General features: G+C 61.3%; 1 protein-coding gene across 20 annotated transcripts in view; it reads left to right on the top strand.

Moving 5' to 3' along the window:
• Positions 1–18699, top strand: part of Plec (plectin) — a 63662-nt gene extending 44963 nt beyond the window's left edge. For all 20 annotated transcript variants that reach the window (XM_036208041.1, XM_036208044.1, XM_036208040.1 and 17 more), the window contains 20 exons: positions 124–278; positions 359–677; positions 760–837; positions 919–1080; positions 1269–1373; positions 1474–1569; positions 1759–1884; positions 2732–2884; positions 2983–3137; positions 3233–3359; positions 3464–3647; positions 3743–3900; positions 4010–4188; positions 5505–5643; positions 5738–6094; positions 6176–6259; positions 6454–6558; positions 6656–6754; positions 7749–11129; positions 11288–18699. In XM_036208041.1, the coding sequence (XP_036063934.1) occupies positions 124–278; positions 359–677; positions 760–837; positions 919–1080; positions 1269–1373; positions 1474–1569; positions 1759–1884; positions 2732–2884; positions 2983–3137; positions 3233–3359; positions 3464–3647; positions 3743–3900; positions 4010–4188; positions 5505–5643; positions 5738–6094; positions 6176–6259; positions 6454–6558; positions 6656–6754; positions 7749–11129; positions 11288–17509 (12384 nt within the window). In that variant the 3' untranslated portion in view covers positions 17510–18699. The remainder of the gene's footprint in view (positions 1–123; positions 279–358; positions 678–759; positions 838–918; positions 1081–1268; positions 1374–1473; positions 1570–1758; positions 1885–2731; positions 2885–2982; positions 3138–3232; positions 3360–3463; positions 3648–3742; positions 3901–4009; positions 4189–5504; positions 5644–5737; positions 6095–6175; positions 6260–6453; positions 6559–6655; positions 6755–7748; positions 11130–11287) is intronic.
• The last annotated feature ends 425 nt before the right edge of the window (positions 18700–19124 follow it).

The raw sequence follows: 19124 nt of genomic DNA, 5'->3' as shown, positions 1-19124 counted from the left end.
GAAAGGAAAGACAGGACCTTGATCTTAGGCTGCGGAAGTGGGTGAAGGGGTGGCCTTGGTTGAGAACCGCAGGCAGTGAGCAGGAGAGTCAGCCAGACCAAGTCACACAGGACCATCTTGCAGGATATTCGGCTGCTGGCCTCAGGCAAGGTGGCTCAGCGGGCTGGGGAAGTGGAGCGAGACCTGGACAAGGCTGATGGCATGATCCGACTGTTGTTCAATGATGTGCAGACCCTTAAAGATGGGCGGCACCCACAGGGTGAACAGATGTACCGGAGGTGTGTACCATACCTAGGAAGGGTGGGTTAGGAGGCCTGAGACCCGTCTGACCCTCTTCCCAACTCCTGCACCCTCTCAGGGTCTATCGTCTGCACGAGCGCCTGGTAGCCATCCGCACTGAGTACAACCTCCGGCTGAAGGCCGGAGTGGCTGCCCCTGTGACCCAAGTGACCCAGGTGACCCTGCAGAGTACACAGAGGCGCCCCGAGCTAGAGGACTCTACGCTACGCTACCTGCAAGACCTGCTGGCGTGGGTAGAGGAGAACCAGCGCCGAATAGACGGTGCCGAGTGGGGCGTGGACCTGCCTAGTGTAGAGGCACAGCTGGGCAGCCACCGGGGCATGCATCAGTCTATCGAGGAGTTCCGGGCCAAGATCGAGCGGGCACGGAGCGATGAGGTAAGCGGGTACACTTGGGGTAGGCCACGGTGAGGGGCCATGCCCCGGCCGCCGCAGACCTTACTACTCTGGTCTTTTGCAGAGCCAGCTCTCCCCTGCCACCCGGGGTGCCTACCGAGAATGCCTGGGCCGCCTAGACCTGCAGTATGCAAAGCTGCTGGTGAGTTGGGGGGGGGGGACTGCCGGTGGCTGGGAGGGGTAGGCAGCCACAGTCAGCTGACTCATTCTTTCCTACTTAAAGAACTCCTCCAAGGCCCGCCTCCGGTCCCTGGAGAGCTTGCACGGGTTTGTGGCGGCAGCTACCAAGGAGCTGATGTGGCTGAATGAGAAGGAAGAGGAGGAAGTGGGCTTTGATTGGAGTGACCGCAACACCAACATGGCCGCCAAGAAGGAGAGTTACTCGGTGAGGCGGCTTTTTCTTCACCGTACCCCCCTGTCTACCCCCTCCCTTCCCACTCACGTCCATATTGTCGCCCACTGTTGGGGGCCTCTTGAGTTCCACCTCGAGGCTCTGTGGAGATGGGCGTGGGACTTGCGTTGCGTTTACAGCCTTCCTGAAATTGTCCCTGAGACCCTTTCCCTCTCTGTCAGGCCCTGATGCGTGAACTGGAAATGAAGGAAAAGAAAATCAAGGAGATCCAGAACACCGGGGACCGCCTGCTGCGGGAAGACCACCCTGCCCGGCCCACAGTGGAGGTGGGGGCTGGGCTGCAGGGAACCTTATGAGCCTCGGTGTGGGTGGGGTTATGGGACTGATGGCGTGGGGGTGGGGGCCTAAGGACCCTGTTGTCTACAGTCCTTCCAGGCTGCCTTGCAGACACAGTGGAGCTGGATGCTACAGCTGTGTTGCTGCATCGAAGCACACTTGAAAGAGAACACAGCCTACTTCCAGGTAAGGACCAGAGCCTCTCTCTCTCCTGGAGCTCGGCTGCCCTGCCCCTGGAAGAGCCCCCATAGGACCTGACATATGTGTAGCCCTGGCTGCCAGTCCCCCTGAGGGGGGGGGGGTCCCAGCCCCTCTTCCCTCAGGTCTGGCTTTTTGTGCCGGGTCAGCCCTGTGTGATGCCTCCTGCTCCCCTAGTTCTTCTCAGATGTTCGGGAGGCCGAGGAACAGTTGCAGAAACTGCAGGAGACGTTGCGCAGGAAGTACAGCTGTGACCGCTCCATCACCGTCACCAGGCTTGAGGACCTGATGCAGGATGCCCAGGTGAGGCAGACATGAGCAAGGACCAGAGGGACAGACCGGATGGCACGTGGGATGTCTGGGTACCTGGATGGGTCGGAAGGCCAGCAGGGCTAAGGAGACAACACAGGGTGCAGGTGTGCGGCAAACAGAAAAACGGGGGACCGGCAGGTTGGGCTGGCACGAGCCCCAACCTCAGAGCCTACCTGAGTGGAGCGTCCTCAGCCCTGCGGTGAATAATCGACATCAGGGCCTGATGATTGGAGCAGGCATAGCTGCAGGGCTGTGAATGGCAGCTGGGCAGCTGGATGTGGTGCCCATGTACACTGGGGCATGGCTGGGGGGTACCCACAATAGTCTCAGTGCTCTGGATAGGGAGCCCTAGCGGCAGAGGGGAGAGGAGGGAGCTGGTTCTATGGTCTGCAAAGACTGGACCAGCTACAATACTTAACCTGAGAAGATGGGAGAGGGTCAGCTGTTCCAGCATGGACTCTGTCCTTGAACTGCTCTTGGTGAGGTTTGTTCTTGCTCCCCTCCTTTGGGGTTGGACAGGGGAGGAGGATGGCCTTCTTCTACAGCTAGAAGGGGAGGGGGCAGGGGTGAGGTCATTGCAGGGGTGGGTTTGTAAGTAGGCCCTACCCCTTCTTTCGAGGATGTCGGAGTGGTCCAGGGTAGGGATGGGTACCTCGTCTCGGTTGGAAGGAAGGAGATCAGTGGAATCAACTGGCGGAGGCCTATACCCTCTTGCAGCCGTACCTGCCTTTAAATGCCCTCATTCCTAGCATCAAAAACCTCCTGAGACAGGGTTCTGGGTCAGGTACTTCTGCACACAGCGCTAGATGGGTTGACCCCGAACCTCCCCTCCCCACAGGACGAGAAGGAACAACTGAATGAGTATAAGGGACACCTCTCAGGCCTGGCCAAGCGGGCCAAGGCCATTGTGCAGTTGAAGCCACGCAACCCTGCCTACCCTGTGCGGGGCCACGTGCCCCTGCTGGCTGTGTGTGACTACAAGCAGGTGGAGGTAAGGGCTGAGAGCTAGGCTGTGCCCGAGCCCGAGGGGACGACGGGCCAGCCAGGGCATAGGCATAGCTCCATTGTCTACTACTCTGACTGTCCCAGGTGACTGTGCACAAGGGTGACCAGTGCCAGCTAGTGGGTCCTGCCCAGCCATCCCACTGGAAGGTGCTCAGCGGTCCCAGCAACGAGGCTGCTGTGCCATCGGTGTGCTTTCTTGTGCCACCGCCCAACCAGGAGGCCCAGGAGGCGGTCACCAGGTGGGTAACCCGAGGGTTCCCAGCTGCAGGGGGTTTGTGGACAGTGAGGAAGGTTCTAGACACCCCTGACCATGAACACGGTCCTTGTCTACCAGACTGGAGGCCCAGCACCAGGCCCTGGTTACACTGTGGCACCAGCTGCACGTGGACATGAAGAGCCTCCTGGCGTGGCAGAGCCTCAGTCGTGACATACAGCTCATCCGGTCCTGGTCCCTAGTCACGGTAGGACGGCGCACGGGGCCGTGGGTCCTGGGGAGGACGGGAGACGGTGTCTCGTGGGCGCCATCTGGCCGGACCCCATTCTCAGCGACGTGTGCCCCCTCCAGTTCCGCACACTGAAGCCAGAGGAGCAGCGCCAGGCCCTGCGCAACCTGGAGCTGCACTACCAGGCCTTCCTCCGAGACAGCCAGGACGCTGGCGGCTTTGGGCCTGAGGACCGGCTGGTGGCAGAGCGCGAGTATGGTTCTTGCAGCCGGCACTACCAGCAGCTGCTGCAAAGCCTGGAGCAGGGTATGGCGCGGGCAAGGCCCTGGGGGGGGGGGTGGTGGCCGGTGGGCAGGCTGTGATGGAGGCCATGTCTGAGTATAACCTGGTTGTCTTCCCAGGCGAACAAGAGGAGTCTCGCTGTCAGCGATGCATCTCGGAGCTCAAGGATATCCGGCTGCAGCTGGAGGCCTGTGAGACCCGGACTGTGCACCGTCTGCGGCTACCTCTGGACAAAGAACCTTCGCGGGAGTGTGCCCAACGCATCGCTGAGCAACAGGCAGGCGCAGCGCCCCTCCTACCCACCCCAACCTCTTCTCACCTTCCAGGGAAGCTGGTTGTTAGTTAGGCTCTGACGGTCAATGTGCTTCTACCTGGTCTCTCCACAGAAAGCGCAAGCTGAAGTGGAGGGGCTAGGCAAGGGAGTTGCCCGCCTCTCTGCCGAGGCTGAGAAAGTTCTAGCCTTGCCAGAGCCATCTCCCGCTGCTCCCACTCTGCGCTCGGAGTTGGAATTGACCCTGGGCAAGCTGGAACAGGTCAGAAGTTTATCAGCCATCTACCTGGAGAAGTGAGTGTTCCTGTGCAGGTTTCGGGGATCCAGCGGGGCTCCTCTGGCCAGGGCAGTGATTCGAGACATGTTCTGAGCAGAGGAAAGATGAGGGTGGGGGTGTAAAAGTGGCAGTGGGGGCCGTTGAGCAGTCTGGCTAGGGGATGGAGGGCGTGGGTTTGGACTTGCATGCAGCGTGAGGTGGTAAGAAATGCCCAGAGCCCGATGCGTTTTGAAGACATATCCACAGATCTTCTAGATAATGGGACGTGAGGTGTGGGGTAAAAAGGGACATTGGTGTTGCTCACTGAGAAGTCATAGACTTGGGGCCAAGCAGGAACCAGCCCAGTGAAGAGTGAAGGGGGAGGATAGGTGGAGCAAGGTTGTTTCAAATTGTGAGTCGAAGGGAGCACAGATGGGAGGGACGGAGGGAGGGAGGGAGGGAGGGAGGGAGGGAGGGAGGGAGGGATGCCATGAGGTGTGGCCAGACTGGTGGGTTCAGGAGAAAGGATCAGTCTTCCACATGGAGGGAGGGCATCAGTGAGTTTGAGAGACGGATGAGCTTCTTGGTGGAGAAAAATGGAGACCTCTTAGGATCCTCCCTGCTTGAGCTCTTGGTGGCAAGAGAGCCTTTCCAGAGCCCAGCCCCTTCTGCCTGTCCTCCTGTGCCTAGTTGCAAAGTTTCTGCGTCTTTCTTTCTGTTTATCTCAGCCTATTTTGATTGGGAGGCACAGTAGGTACATTCATAGGGCCCTTCTTTTGGAAGCCTTGTGCCCTCAGCATTTACCTCCAGCATGTATTGCTTCCTGCATTACATAGTGCATTCACACTTTATTTATTTTTATTTTTAAATAATTTACTTTTATTTATTGTGCATTGGTGTTTTACCTGCATGCATGTCTGTGAGGGTGTCACATCCCCTGGAACTGAAGTTACAGACATGAGCTGCCATGTGGGTGCTGGGAATTGAACCCGGGTCCTCTGGAGGAGCAGTCAGTGCTCTTAACCACTGAGCCATCTCAGCTACCCTTTGTTAACAAATACAGTATTAGAGAGGACTGTCTGGCGGACACATGGGGTCCCCTTCCTACTTACTGTTTGTTCAGTCTCTCTTGAGCTGGAGCTACAGGTACTATCACCTGCTCCAGGACTTTAGAATCTGCTGCTCCTAGCCGGAGCATCCTCCCTCCGGCTCTTCCAGCTTTAGTGACCACTGCTCTGGCCAGGTAGGGTCCGGGCATAGCAGGAGGCACCGAGGGGCTCCAGTTCCTTCGTCTAGGGTGTGTGGCTTGAGCCCATGTATCTCCTGGCTCTGAGCCTTGCTATGTCCTACCTAGACTCAAGACCATCAGCTTGGTGATTCGCAGTACCCAGGGGGCTGAGGAGGTGCTTAAAGCCCATGAGGAGCAGCTTAAGGAGGCCCAGGCTGTGCCCGCCACTCTCCAAGAGCTGGAAGCTACCAAGGCCTCACTAAAGGTACCATCTGGGAACCTGTGCTCCCCCCCCCCCCCCGGGACAGGGGCAGTGGGAGCCCGTGCTGAACTGGTGCCAACCCTGCCTTGCCCAACAGAAACTGCGGGCCCAAGCGGAGGCGCAGCAGCCTGTGTTTGACACCCTGAGAGACGAGTTGCGGGGGGCACAGGAAGTTGGTGAACGGCTGCAGCAGCGGCACGGTGAACGGGATGTGGAAGTGGAGCGGTGGCGGGAGCGGGTCACTCAGTTGCTGGAGCGCTGGCAGGCTGTGCTGGCCCAGACTGACGTGCGACAGCGTGAGCTCGAACAGCTGGGTCGCCAACTCCGCTACTACCGGGAGAGTGCAGACCCACTGAGCTCCTGGCTGCAGGACGCCAAGAGGCGGCAGGAACAGATCCAGGCCGTGCCGATAGCCAACAGCCAGGCCGCACGGGAACAGCTGCGCCAGGAGAAGGTAGCCTTCCCCCTCCCCCGACGGGCTTGGCGTGTGACGGGGTGCAGCCTGTAGCTCGAGGCTAACCCCTTCCTCCCCCAGGCCCTGCTGGAAGAGATTGAGCGTCATGGAGAGAAGGTTGAGGAGTGCCAGAGGTTCGCCAAGCAGTACATCAACGCAATCAAGGTGAGTCCTCCCAGCTGCTGGCTCTAAGACTCAAAACCGGGGGGCACACTTGCCAGTTGAGCAGGCACTGGACTCTCGAGTGGCCCTCCCAAGCCTGGACCGTGCCAGAGCAAGCCTGTGAGGCAGCCTGGGGCTCAGGCCCAGGCAACCAGAGCGTGGAGCTGGCAGCTGACTGTCTTGTGTGTCCTCTATAGGACTATGAGCTCCAGCTGGTCACCTACAAGGCGCAGCTTGAGCCCGTGGCCTCCCCAGCCAAGAAGGCCAAGGTTCAGTCCGGATCGGAGAGTGTCATCCAAGAGGTAGGATGGAGGTGGGCCAAGCCTCAGCTGAGCAGGGGGCTAGAAGGACCTCAGGGGTCTCCTGGTCATTTACATTTGGCTTTCTCCTGCCTCCCAGTATGTGGATCTGCGTACACGCTACAGCGAGCTGACCACACTCACGAGTCAGTACATCAAGTTCATCAGTGAGACGCTGCGCCGCATGGAAGAGGAAGAGGTATGCCTGGGGCCACGTGGACAGGGTGGTGTGGGAAGCCCCTTTTCCTCATTTGAAATGCAGCCCGTAGCAACCTGTCACTCCATGCCCCATGCCCAGTGCTGCTCAGTACCCCACCCTGGCACGGCTCCCCAGGTCGCCCTTCCTTGTGCCCCCCCCCCCCTCCAACCTTGATCTGGCTCGGCTCTGCTCTCTGCCTGGCGGCTAGTGCGCCCTTTCTCGTTGGCGGGTGTTCCTTGGTTGCATCCTTCTGGCCCTCCTATGTGCTCGTCCTGGAGATTCTGTGTTGGTGTCACTGGGTCTCTTGCCTTAGGAAGAGTTGGTGTATGTGGTTTGTAGGGTTTGGAGAGTGGTGTCTCCGAGGAACTTGGCCAGGCATGGTGCCATCTGTCTAGCCCCTTCCATCCTAGGTGGCCTTGTTGGCCTGCCTTCCTCCTTACCTCCTCTTTGCTCCTGTTTGCCGGCTTGAGATGCCTTCTGTGCTGGCTCTGGTCTGCACGGCTGTCCCTATTTTGGCCGCCTCACCATGCCCTCACCCCAATGGGCTTTGGGGACAGCCCTCCCTCCCTGTGCGGAGAGAGGGTCTTTGTAGTGGGAACCAGGCCTGAGGGGGTCTGGTAGAATTTGGGCAGGGCTGTGGTGTGGTGGGTATGGCTTGCAGGCCCTGCGAGCCTCCTGCTTTTTGCTCTCTCTCTCTCTCTCCTTATCCATCTGTCTCCGTCGCCTGTCTGCGGGAAGAGGGGAGGACGCCTGGGCCTCCTTCCCCAGGCTGGTGAGCATGGTGGGGCCGCTATGCTCGCTGCCCAAGTACCCCGGGCGGGTGCACGCTGTCTCCTTGACCGGGTTGGGACCTCTGTCCTCCCTGATCCCCCGAATCGTGCTGTCCAAGTGAACTGTGGTGGTACCTTCCACGTCACGTGAGTGCCCGGCACCCTGCCTGCCTACGCTCATGCTGTCTCTGGTTCTCTTCCTCTCTCGCCGCCGCCCCGCACAGAGGCTGGCTGAGCAACAGCGGGCAGAGGAGCGGGAGCGGCTGGCAGAGGTGGAGGCCGCGCTGGAGAAGCAGCGGCAGCTCGCCGAGGCGCACGCCCAGGCTAAGGCGCAGGCGGAGCTGGAAGCACAGGAGCTGCAGCGGCGCATGAAAGAGGAGGTGGCACGGCGTGAGGAGGCAGCGGTGGATGCACAGCAGCAGAAGCGCAGCATCCAAGAGGAGCTGCAGCATCTTCGGCAGAGCTCAGAGGCAGAGATCCAGGCCAAGGCCCAACAGGTGGAGGCCGCAGAACGCAGCCGGATGCGCATCGAGGAAGAGATCCGGGTAGTGCGCCTGCAGCTGGAGACAACCGAGCGTCAGCGTGGAGGGGCGGAGGGCGAGCTACAGGCGCTGCGTGCCCGGGCCGAGGAGGCAGAAGCGCAGAAGCGGCAGGCTCAGGAGGAAGCTGAACGCTTGCGCAGGCAGGTGCAAGATGAGAGCCAGCGCAAAAGGCAGGCAGAGGCGGAGCTGGCCCTGCGTGTGAAGGCGGAAGCCGAGGCAGCTCGGGAGAAGCAGCGGGCCCTGCAGGCCCTGGAGGAGCTGCGGCTGCAGGCCGAGGAGGCCGAACGGCGGCTGCGCCAAGCTGAGGCCGAAAGGGCACGCCAAGTGCAGGTAGCTCTGGAGACAGCCCAGCGCAGTGCAGAGGTGGAGCTGCAGAGCAAGCGGGCGTCCTTTGCCGAGAAGACAGCACAGCTGGAGCGCACGCTGCAGGAGGAGCACGTGACGGTGACCCAGCTGCGGGAGGAGGCCGAGCGGCGGGCACAGCAGCAAGCCGAGGCTGAACGAGCCCGTGAGGAGGCTGAGCGGGAGCTGGAGCGCTGGCAGCTAAAGGCCAACGAGGCGCTGAGGCTGCGGCTGCAAGCCGAAGAGGTGGCCCAGCAGAAGAGTCTGGCCCAGGCTGACGCGGAGAAGCAGAAGGAGGAGGCGGAGCGCGAGGCACGGCGGCGTGGCAAGGCCGAGGAACAGGCCGTGCGGCAGCGAGAGCTGGCCGAACAGGAGCTGGAGAAGCAGCGGCAGCTGGCGGAGGGCACTGCCCAGCAGCGCCTGGCTGCAGAGCAGGAGCTGATCCGCCTGCGGGCTGAGACAGAGCAGGGTGAACAGCAGCGGCAGCTGCTAGAGGAGGAGCTGGCCCGGCTGCAGCGTGAAGCGACTGCAGCCACGCAGAAGCGCCAGGAACTGGAGGCTGAACTGGCCAAGGTGCGGGCAGAGATGGAGGTACTGCTGGCCAGCAAGGCACGAGCCGAGGAGGAGTCTCGTTCTTCCAGCGAGAAGTCTAAGCAGAGGCTGGAGGCCGAGGCAGACCGGTTTCGGGAGCTGGCCGAGGAGGCTGCCCGGCTGCGTGCCCTGGCCGAGGAGGCCAAGCGGCAGCGGCAGCTGGCCGAGGAGGATGCGGCGCGCCAGCGGGCCGAGGCAGAGCGAGTGCTTACTGAGAAGCTGGCTGCCATCAGTGAGGCCACCAGGCTCAAGACAGAGGCGGAGATTGCGCTCAAAGAGAAGGAGGCCGAGAACGAGCGCCTGCGGCGCCTGGCTGAGGATGAGGCCTTCCAGCGGCGGCGTCTGGAGGAGCAGGCTGCCCTGCACAAGGCTGACATAGAGGAGCGCCTGGCCCAGCTGCGCAAGGCGTCAGAGAGTGAGCTAGAGCGGCAAAAGGGGTTGGTGGAGGATACGCTGCGGCAGCGGCGGCAGGTGGAGGAGGAGATCATGGCGCTGAAGGCGAGCTTTGAGAAAGCCGCCGCTGGCAAGGCAGAACTGGAGCTGGAGCTCGGGCGCATTCGCAGCAATGCCGAGGACACAATGCGCAGCAAGGAGCAGGCCGAACTGGAGGCAGCTCGGCAGCGGCAGTTGGCCGCCGAGGAGGAGCAGAGGCGCCGGGAAGCCGAGGAGCGTGTGCAGAAGAGCCTGGCAGCCGAGGAGGAAGCTGCACGGCAGCGCAAGGTTGCGCTGGAGGAAGTCGAGCGGCTCAAGGCCAAGGTGGAGGAAGCACGGCGCCTGCGCGAACGCGCCGAGCAGGAGTCCGCCAGGCAGCTGCAGCTGGCCCAGGAGGCGGCCCAGAAACGACTGCAGGCAGAGGAGAAGGCGCACGCCTTTGTGGTGCAGCAGCGAGAAGAGGAGCTGCAGCAGACACTTCAGCAAGAGCAGAGCATGCTGGAACGGCTGCGGAGTGAGGCCGAGGCAGCCCGGCGCGCGGCGGAGGAGGCGGAGGAGGCCCGGGAGCAGGCAGAACGGGAGGCCGCCCAGTCCCGGAAACAAGTGGAAGAGGCCGAGCGGCTGAAACAGTCAGCGGAGGAGCAGGCACAGGCCCGGGCGCAGGCACAGGCAGCCGCAGAGAAGCTGCGCAAGGAAGCTGAGCAAGAGGCCGCGCGTCGGGCCCAGGCCGAGCAGGCAGCATTGAAACAGAAGCAAGCCGCCGACGCAGAGATGGAGAAGCACAAGAAGTTTGCAGAGCAGACGCTGCGGCAGAAGGCCCAGGTAGAGCAGGAGCTGACAACACTGAGGCTGCAGCTGGAGGAGACCGACCACCAGAAGAGCATCCTGGATGAGGAGCTGCAGCGGCTGAAGGCCGAGGTCACGGAGGCAGCCCGGCAGCGCAGCCAGGTGGAGGAGGAGCTCTTCTCCGTCCGCGTGCAGATGGAGGAGCTGGGCAAGCTCAAGGCCCGCATCGAAGCCGAAAACCGGGCACTCATCCTGCGGGACAAGGACAACACACAGCGCTTCCTGGAGGAGGAGGCTGAGAAGATGAAACAGGTGGCCGAGGAGGCTGCCCGGCTGAGTGTGGCGGCGCAGGAGGCTGCCCGGCTGCGGCAGCTAGCGGAGGAGGACCTGGCTCAGCAGCGGGCCCTGGCAGAGAAGATGCTCAAGGAAAAGATGCAGGCAGTGCAGGAAGCCACGAGGCTGAAGGCCGAGGCGGAGCTGCTGCAGCAGCAGAAGGAGCTCGCCCAGGAGCAGGCCCGGCGGCTGCAAGAGGACAAGGAGCAGATGGCGCAGCAGCTGGTCGAGGAGACGCAGGGTTTCCAGCGGACTCTGGAGGCCGAGCGGCAGCGGCAGCTGGAGATGAGTGCAGAGGCCGAGCGCCTCAAGCTGCGCATGGCTGAGATGAGCCGGGCTCAGGCCCGTGCAGAGGAGGATGCCCAGCGTTTCCGCAAGCAGGCTGAAGAGATTGGTGAGAAGCTGCACCGCACTGAGCTTGCTACGCAGGAGAAGGTGACGTTGGTGCAGACGCTGGAGATCCAGCGGCAGCAGAGTGACCATGATGCCGAGCGTCTGAGGGAGGCCATTGCTGAGCTGGAGCGTGAGAAGGAGAAGCTCAAACAAGAGGCCAAGCTGCTGCAGCTCAAGTCTGAGGAGGTACCACCCTCCCTCCTCACAGGCCCTCCTCACAGGCCGGAGGGGCGGGCCGGGTGGCAGGGAGGGTCTGCCTTTGGTGGTGGTGGTGAGTGCTTGCTTCTTGGGTCTCCCCCTCCTCTCTGAAAGCTGACCCCCTTTCCCCACCCCACCCCCAACAGATGCAGACTGTGCAGCAGGAGCAGATACTGCAGGAGACACAGGCCCTGCAGCAGAGCTTCCTCTCTGAGAAGGACAGCCTGTTACAGCGGGAGCACTTCATCGAGCAGGAGAAGGCCAAGCTGGAACAGCTTTTCCAGGATGAGGTGGCCAAAGCGCAGCAGCTGCGTGACGAGCAGCAGCGGCAGCAGCGGCAGATGGAGCAGGAGAAGCAGGAGTTGGTGGCCAGCATGGAGGAGGCCAGGAGGCGGCAGCGTGAGGCCGAGGAGGGCGTGCGGCGGAAGCAGGAGGAGCTGCAGCGTTTGGAGCAGCAGCGGCAGCAGCAGGAGAAGCTGCTGGCCGAGGAGAACCAGAGGCTGCGGGAGCGGCTACAGCGGCTGGAGGAAGAGCACCGGGCTGCGTTGGCACACTCGGAGGAGATCGCCAGCACCCAGGCCGCTGCCGCCGCCAAGGCCCTGCCCAATGGCCGCGACGCGCTCGATGGGCCATCCGTGGAGGTGGAACCTGAGCACACCTTCGAGGGGTTACGTCAGAAGGTGCCAGCTCAGCGGCTCCAGGAAGTGGGCATCCTGAGCACGGAGGAACTGCAGCGGTTGGCGCAGGGCCACACCACGGTGACTGAGCTCATGCAGCGGGAAGATGTGCGCCGGTACCTGAAGGGCCGCAGCAGCATTGCAGGACTGCTGCTGAAGCCCACCAATGAGAAGCTGAGTGTCTACACAGCCCTCCAGAGGCAGCTGCTTAGCCCTGGAACAGCTCTTATCCTTCTTGAGGCCCAGGCGGCCTCAGGCTTCCTGCTCGACCCTGTGCGGAACCGGCGGCTGACTGTCAATGAGGCTGTGAAGGAGGGTGTCGTGGGTCCTGAGCTGCACCACAAGCTCCTGTCAGCCGAGCGCGCTGTCACCGGCTACAAGGACCCCTACACGGGGGAGCAGATCTCTCTCTTCCAGGCCATGAAGAAGGACCTCATCGTCAGAGACCATGGCATCCGCCTGCTGGAGGCCCAGATTGCCACAGGAGGCATCATCGACCCTGTGCACAGCCACCGTGTGCCCGTGGACGTGGCCTACCAGCGTGGCTACTTCGACGAGGAGATGAACCGCATCTTGGCTGACCCGAGTGACGACACCAAGGGCTTCTTCGACCCCAACACGCATGAGAACCTCACCTACCTGCAGCTGCTGGAGCGCTGCGTGGAGGACCCCGAGACGGGCCTGCGCCTCCTGCCGCTCACAGACAAGGCTGCCAAGGGTGGAGAGCTGGTGTACACCGACACAGAGGCCCGTGACGTCTTTGAGAAGGCCACCGTGTCGGCACCATTTGGCAAGTTCCAGGGCAAGACTGTGACCATCTGGGAGATCATCAACTCAGAGTACTTCACCGCGGAGCAGCGGCGGGACCTTCTACGGCAGTTCCGCACGGGCCGCATCACCGTGGAGAAGATCATCAAGATTGTCATCACCGTGGTAGAGGAACATGAGCGGAAGGGTCAGCTCTGCTTCGAGGGTCTCCGTGCCCTCGTGCCTGCTGCAGAGCTCCTGGAGAGCGGGGTCATCAACCAGGAACTCTTCCAGCAGCTGCAACGGGGCGAGCGTTCTGTGCGCGAGGTGGCTGAGGCAGATAGTGTGAGACAGGCCCTGCGGGGTGCCAATGTCATTGCCGGGGTGTGGCTGGAAGACGCAGGGCAGAAGCTGAGCATCTATGAGGCCTTGAAGAAAGACTTGCTGCAGCCGGATGTGGCTGTGGCCTTGCTGGAGGCGCAGGCTGGCACTGGGCACATCATTGACCCTGCCACCAGTGCCCGGCTGACTGTGGATGAGGCCGTGCGCGCTGGCCTAGTGGGCCCCGAGCTGCATGAGAAGCTCTTGTCAGCTGAGAAGGCTGTGACAGGCTATCGGGACCCCTACTCAGGACAGAGTGTCTCACTGTTCCAGGCCCTGAAGAAAGGTCTCATCCCCCGAGAACAGGGCCTGCGCCTGCTGGATGCCCAGTTATCCACTGGTGGCATTGTAGACCCCAGCAAGAGCCACCGTGTGCCACTGGATGTGGCCTATGCCCGGGGCTACCTAGACAAAGAGACCAACAGGGCCCTGTTGTCACCCAGGGATGATGCCAGAGTCTACCTTGACCCCAGTACCCGCGAGCCAGTCACCTACAGCCAGCTCCAGCAGCGGTGCCGGTCTGACCAGCTGACCGGGTTGAACCTGCTGCCACTCTCAGAGAAGGCCATCAGGGCCCGGCAGGAGGAGGTCTACTCTGAGCTCCAGGCCCGTGAAACCTTGGAGAAGGCCACCGTGGAGGTTCCCGTGGGCAGCTTCAAGGGCAGGACAGTGACGGTGTGGGAGCTCATAAGCTCTGAGTACTTCACCGAGGAGCAGCGGCAGGAGCTCCTCCGCCAGTTCCGCACAGGCAAGGTCACTGTAGAGAAGGTCATCAAGATCCTTATCACCATCGTGGAGGAGGTGGAGACCCAGCGGCAGGAGCGACTGTCCTTCAGTGGCCTCCGTGCCCCGGTGCCAGCCAGTGAGCTCCTGGCTGCCAAGGTCCTCAGCAGTGCTCAGTTCGACCAGCTCAAGGATGGCAAGACGTCAGTCAAAGATCTGTCGGAGGTGGACTCCGTGCGGACGCTGCTGCAGGGCAGTGGCTGCCTAGCTGGCATCTACCTGGAGGACTCTAAGGAGAAAGTAACCATCTATGAGGCCATGCGCCGAGGCCTCCTCAGACCCAGCACAGCCACACTCCTGCTGGAGGCCCAGGCAGCCACTGGCTTTCTAGTGGACCCTGTGCGGAACCAACGCCTGTACGTCCATGAGGCTGTCAAGGCAGGAGTAGTGGGCCCTGAGCTCCATGAGAAGCTCCTGTCCGCTGAGAAGGCGGTCACTGGCTATAAGGATCCTTACTCAGGCACCACCATCTCACTGTTCCAGGCTATGAAGAAGGGCTTGGTCCTCAGGGAGCATGCCATCCGCCTGCTGGAGGCCCAGATTGCCACGGGTGGCATCATCGACCCCGTGCACAGCCACCGCCTGCCCGTGGACGTGGCCTACCAGCGTGGCTACTTCGACGAGGAGATGAACCGAGTGCTGGCAGATCCAAGTGACGACACCAAGGGCTTCTTCGACCCCAACACGCATGAGAACCTCACCTACCTGCAGCTGCTGAAGCGCTGTGTGGAGGACCCCGAGACGGGCCTGCGCCTCCTGCCGCTCAAAGGGGCAGAGAAGACAGAGGTGGTGGAAACGACACAGGTGTATACCGAGGAGGAGACCAGGAGGGCGTTCGAGGAGACGCAGATTGACATCCCAGGTGGTGGCGGCCGTGGCGGCTCCTCCATGTCCCTGTGGGAGGTGATGCAGTCGGACATGATCCCGGAGGATCAGCGAGCCCGGCTCATGGCTGACTTTCAGGCTGGCCGAGTGACTAAGGAGCGTATGATTATCATCATCATTGAAATCATCGAGAAGACCGAAATCATCCGCCAGCAGAACCTCGCCTCCTATGACTACGTGCGCCGTCGCCTCACTGCCGAAGACCTGTACGAGGCCCGGATCATCTCCCTTGAGACCTACAACCTCTTTCGGGAAGGCACCAAGAACCTCCGTGAGGTTCTAGAGATGGAATCTGCCTGGCGCTACCTCTATGGCACAGGGTCAGTGGCTGGTGTCTACCTGCCTGGCTCCAGGCAGACGCTAACCATCTACCAGGCCCTTAAGAAGGGGTTGCTGAGTGCCGAGGTGGCCCGCTTATTGCTGGAAGCACAGGCAGCCACAGGCTTCCTGCTGGACCCCGTGAAGGGTGAGCGGCTGACTGTGGATGAGGCTGTGCGCAAGGGTCTGGTAGGCCCTGAGCTGCATGATCGGTTGCTCTCCGCAGAGCGGGCTGTTACCGGCTACCGTGACCCGTATACAGAACAGACCATCTCACTCTTCCAGGCCATGAAGAAGGAACTGATTCCTGCTGAGGAGGCATTGAGGCTGCTGGATGCCCAGCTAGCCACAGGAGGCATTGTGGACCCTCGCCTGGGTTTCCACCTCCCGCTGGAGGTGGCTTACCAACGTGGCTACCTCAATAAGGACACGCATGACCAGCTGTCGGAGCCCAGTGAGGTGCGCAGCTACGTGGATCCCTCCACGGATGAGCGCCTCAGCTACACACAGCTGCTCAAGCGGTGCCGCCGGGATGACAGCAGCGGCCAGATGCTCCTGCCGCTCTCTGATGCCCGCAAACTGACCTTCCGTGGCCTGCGCAAACAGATCACCGTGGAGGAGCTGGTGCGTTCTCAGGTCATGGACGAGGCCACGGCGCTCCAGCTGCAAGAAGGCCTGACCTCCATTGAGGAGGTCACTAAGAACCTGCAGAAGTTCCTTGAAGGTACCAGCTGCATTGCCGGAGTCTTCGTTGATGCTACCAAGGAGCGGCTCTCGGTGTACCAGGCCATGAAGAAGGGCATTATCCGCCCTGGCACCGCCTTCGAGCTCCTGGAAGCACAGGCGGCCACTGGCTATGTCATTGACCCTATCAAGGGCCTCAAGCTGACTGTGGAAGAGGCTGTGCGTATGGGTATTGTGGGCCCCGAGTTCAAAGACAAGCTGCTGTCAGCTGAGCGTGCTGTCACTGGCTACAAGGATCCCTACTCTGGGAAACTCATCTCCCTCTTCCAGGCCATGAAGAAGGGCCTGATCCTGAAGGACCACGGCATCCGTCTGCTGGAGGCTCAGATCGCCACTGGTGGCATCATCGACCCTGAGGAGAGCCACCGCCTACCTGTGGAAGTGGCCTATAAGCGTGGCCTCTTTGATGAGGAGATGAATGAGATCCTGACTGACCCCTCAGATGACACCAAGGGTTTCTTTGACCCCAACACAGAGGAGAACCTCACGTACCTGCAGCTGATGGAGCGCTGCATCACTGACCCCCAGACTGGCCTGTGCCTCCTGCCGCTGAAGGAGAAGAAGCGGGAGCGGAAGACGTCCTCCAAGTCCTCGGTGCGCAAGCGCCGTGTGGTGATTGTGGACCCTGAGACAGGCAAGGAGATGTCAGTGTATGAGGCCTACCGCAAGGGCCTCATTGACCACCAGACATACCTGGAGTTGTCGGAGCAGGAATGCGAGTGGGAAGAAATCACCATCTCCTCCTCAGACGGCGTGGTCAAATCTATGATCATTGACCGACGCTCGGGCCGACAGTATGACATCGACGATGCCATCACCAAGAACCTCATTGACCGCTCAGCACTGGACCAATACCGTGCTGGCACACTCTCTATCACCGAGTTTGCTGACATGCTCTCGGGCAATGCTGGTGGCTTCCGCTCCCGCTCCTCCTCTGTGGGCTCATCTTCCTCCTACCCCATCAGTCCTGCCGTCTCCAGGACTCAGTTGGCCTCCTGGTCTGATCCTACCGAGGAGACGGGCCCAGTGGCCGGCATCCTGGACACGGAGACGCTGGAGAAGGTGTCCATCACGGAGGCCATGCACCGCAACCTGGTAGACAACATCACTGGTCAGCGGCTGCTGGAGGCGCAGGCCTGCACCGGGGGTATCATTGACCCCAGCACCGGTGAGCGCTTCCCCGTCACTGAGGCTGTCAACAAGGGCCTGGTGGACAAGATCATGGTAGACCGGATCAATCTGGCCCAGAAGGCCTTCTGTGGGTTTGAGGACCCGCGCACCAAGACCAAGATGTCAGCCGCCCAGGCCCTGAAGAAGGGCTGGCTCTACTACGAGGCTGGCCAGCGCTTCCTGGAAGTGCAGTACCTAACAGGTGGTCTGATTGAGCCCGACACCCCAGGCCGTGTGCCCCTGGATGAGGCCCTGCAACGTGGCACCGTGGATGCCCGCACAGCCCAGAAGCTGCGTGATGTCAGTGCCTACTCCAAGTACCTCACGTGCCCCAAGACCAAGCTCAAGATCTCCTACAAGGATGCTCTGGACCGCAGCATGGTGGAGGAGGGCACCGGGCTGAGGCTGTTGGAAGCAGCGGCGCAGTCCAGCAAGGGCTACTACAGCCCCTACAGCGTCAGTGGCTCTGGCTCCACCACTGGCTCACGCACTGGTTCACGCACGGGCTCCAGGGCCGGCTCCCGCCGGGGCAGCTTCGATGCCACAGGCTCCGGCTTCTCCATGACCTTCTCTTCTTCCTCTTACTCTTCCTCGGGCTATGGCCGCCGCTATGCCTCAGGGCCTTCAGCCTCTCTCGGGGGTCCTGAGTCTGCGGTGGCCTGACCCCCTGCCTGCACCCTGCCCTCCCGCTCTGCATGTGGCCAGGCTCCCTGTGGAGGCGCTGGGGTCTTTAACACGTAAAGGTGTCTTCCTCCCAAGCGGTGCCTAAGATTTAACCAAAAAAGACCAGACTAACACATTAATATAGATATATACATGTATGTATCTGAAGTCCAGACAGCCTGTGTCTTGGGAAATGGGGCTGGCCCAGGCCCAGTGACCACTTCGCTCTCCTCGGGTCTCCCTGATCCTTTCTACCTGCCACTCATCACAGCTAGGTGCCTTGGAGAATCCAGAGCTGGGCACTCAGCCTACCACTCCTGTCTCTCCTGGGAGGTTTCTCTCTGGGAAAGGTCCCCAGACCTCTAAGCCAACCCTACTGGATGTCTGCCTGCTGGTCCCTACCTGCTGAGGGGGAGCTGGGGACGATCCTCTGAGCAGACAGCCCTCGGGCCTCTTGCAGCCTCTGTCCTGAGCCAGCTGCGCCTCCTCAGCGTGTCTCTGAATCACCTGCCTATTCAGTGGGTCTTGCTGGCAAAGGAAAGGTCCCAGGCCAAACATCTCTTCCAGCCTGCCCAGAGAAGCCCCTTCCCCATGGGAAGATAAGGCCTGGTCCCGGCCCCAGCCTCCCGCCTGGCTCCTGCAGCTGCCATTGGAGCCGTGCTTTGTAGCACACCACCCCAGACTTCCTCCCCCAAGACCTGAGCCTCTGCTTCAGCCTTCCAGCCTCCGCTCCCCCTTGTAAGTGCCTTCTGTGTCCTTCTTGTACCCAGGCCCTCAAGACCCAGACACAGGGTAGGAGATGGACTTTCTGGCTGGGCAGGGCTGGAGGGTTCTCCAGATCCGAGACTTCTCCTACCCCAGAGGCCCGGTGACTCCTCAAACCTGTGGAAACCCTCTCTGGGTGCTGCTGCCCATCTCTCTCCTAGGGAGCCCTGGCCTCTCCATGGCCCAGAGACACTGGCTGGCCCATCTGTGCTCACGTAAAGCACCTGGCCAGTGCCACCCTCCCTTCCTGTCCAGCCAGCCCCTGGCCTTGGTGGCTGCTACCCCTGCCTCCACCCTCTGAGTGAGCTTTGCATGTTCCACTAACCTTGAGCTGGTGGCAGGTGGAGATGCCAGGCAGAACACTAACCTGACCATGGGCGGGGCCCTGCGGTGTCCGCCCCTCAATAAAAGCAATTCCAACCTTCCTTTGGGTCTCGCCTTGTCCTTTGGTCCCCAGATCGTCTGCGTATGAGTGGGAAGGTAGAGGCTGTGGTCCCAGACTCTGGGGCCCAGCAGATGTGTCCTGGCACAGTAAAGACATGAGGATGAGGCTGGGCATCACAGCCAGGAAACCCCACGTGGTAGCTAGGCTGCCACGCACAGAAGGCATAGTGGAGAAGGGAGCAGGCTACACTGAGGTGTGCCTGTAGCAGCCTGTCTCATCTGGGTGATAAGCTGTCACTTGGCCCACTCCAGGGACAGCCTGGAACACCCCATTCAGAGAGGTTAAATCCACACGGCCCTGTACTGGCTTTGGTACCATACTCATGTACGTTTACGTCATGTGATCTGGAGGTCTCGCTCCCAGCCAAGGCTCCACAGGCTCCTCAGATAAAACCCAGGCATTCTT

Source organism: Onychomys torridus, chromosome 16, assembly GCF_903995425.1.
Source record: "Onychomys torridus chromosome 16, mOncTor1.1, whole genome shotgun sequence".
In the NCBI taxonomy this organism is placed as follows: domain Eukaryota; kingdom Metazoa; phylum Chordata; class Mammalia; order Rodentia; family Cricetidae; genus Onychomys; species Onychomys torridus.
Note: the sequence above shows the minus strand (reverse complement) of the source record. Positions and strands in the feature narration are given on the sequence as shown.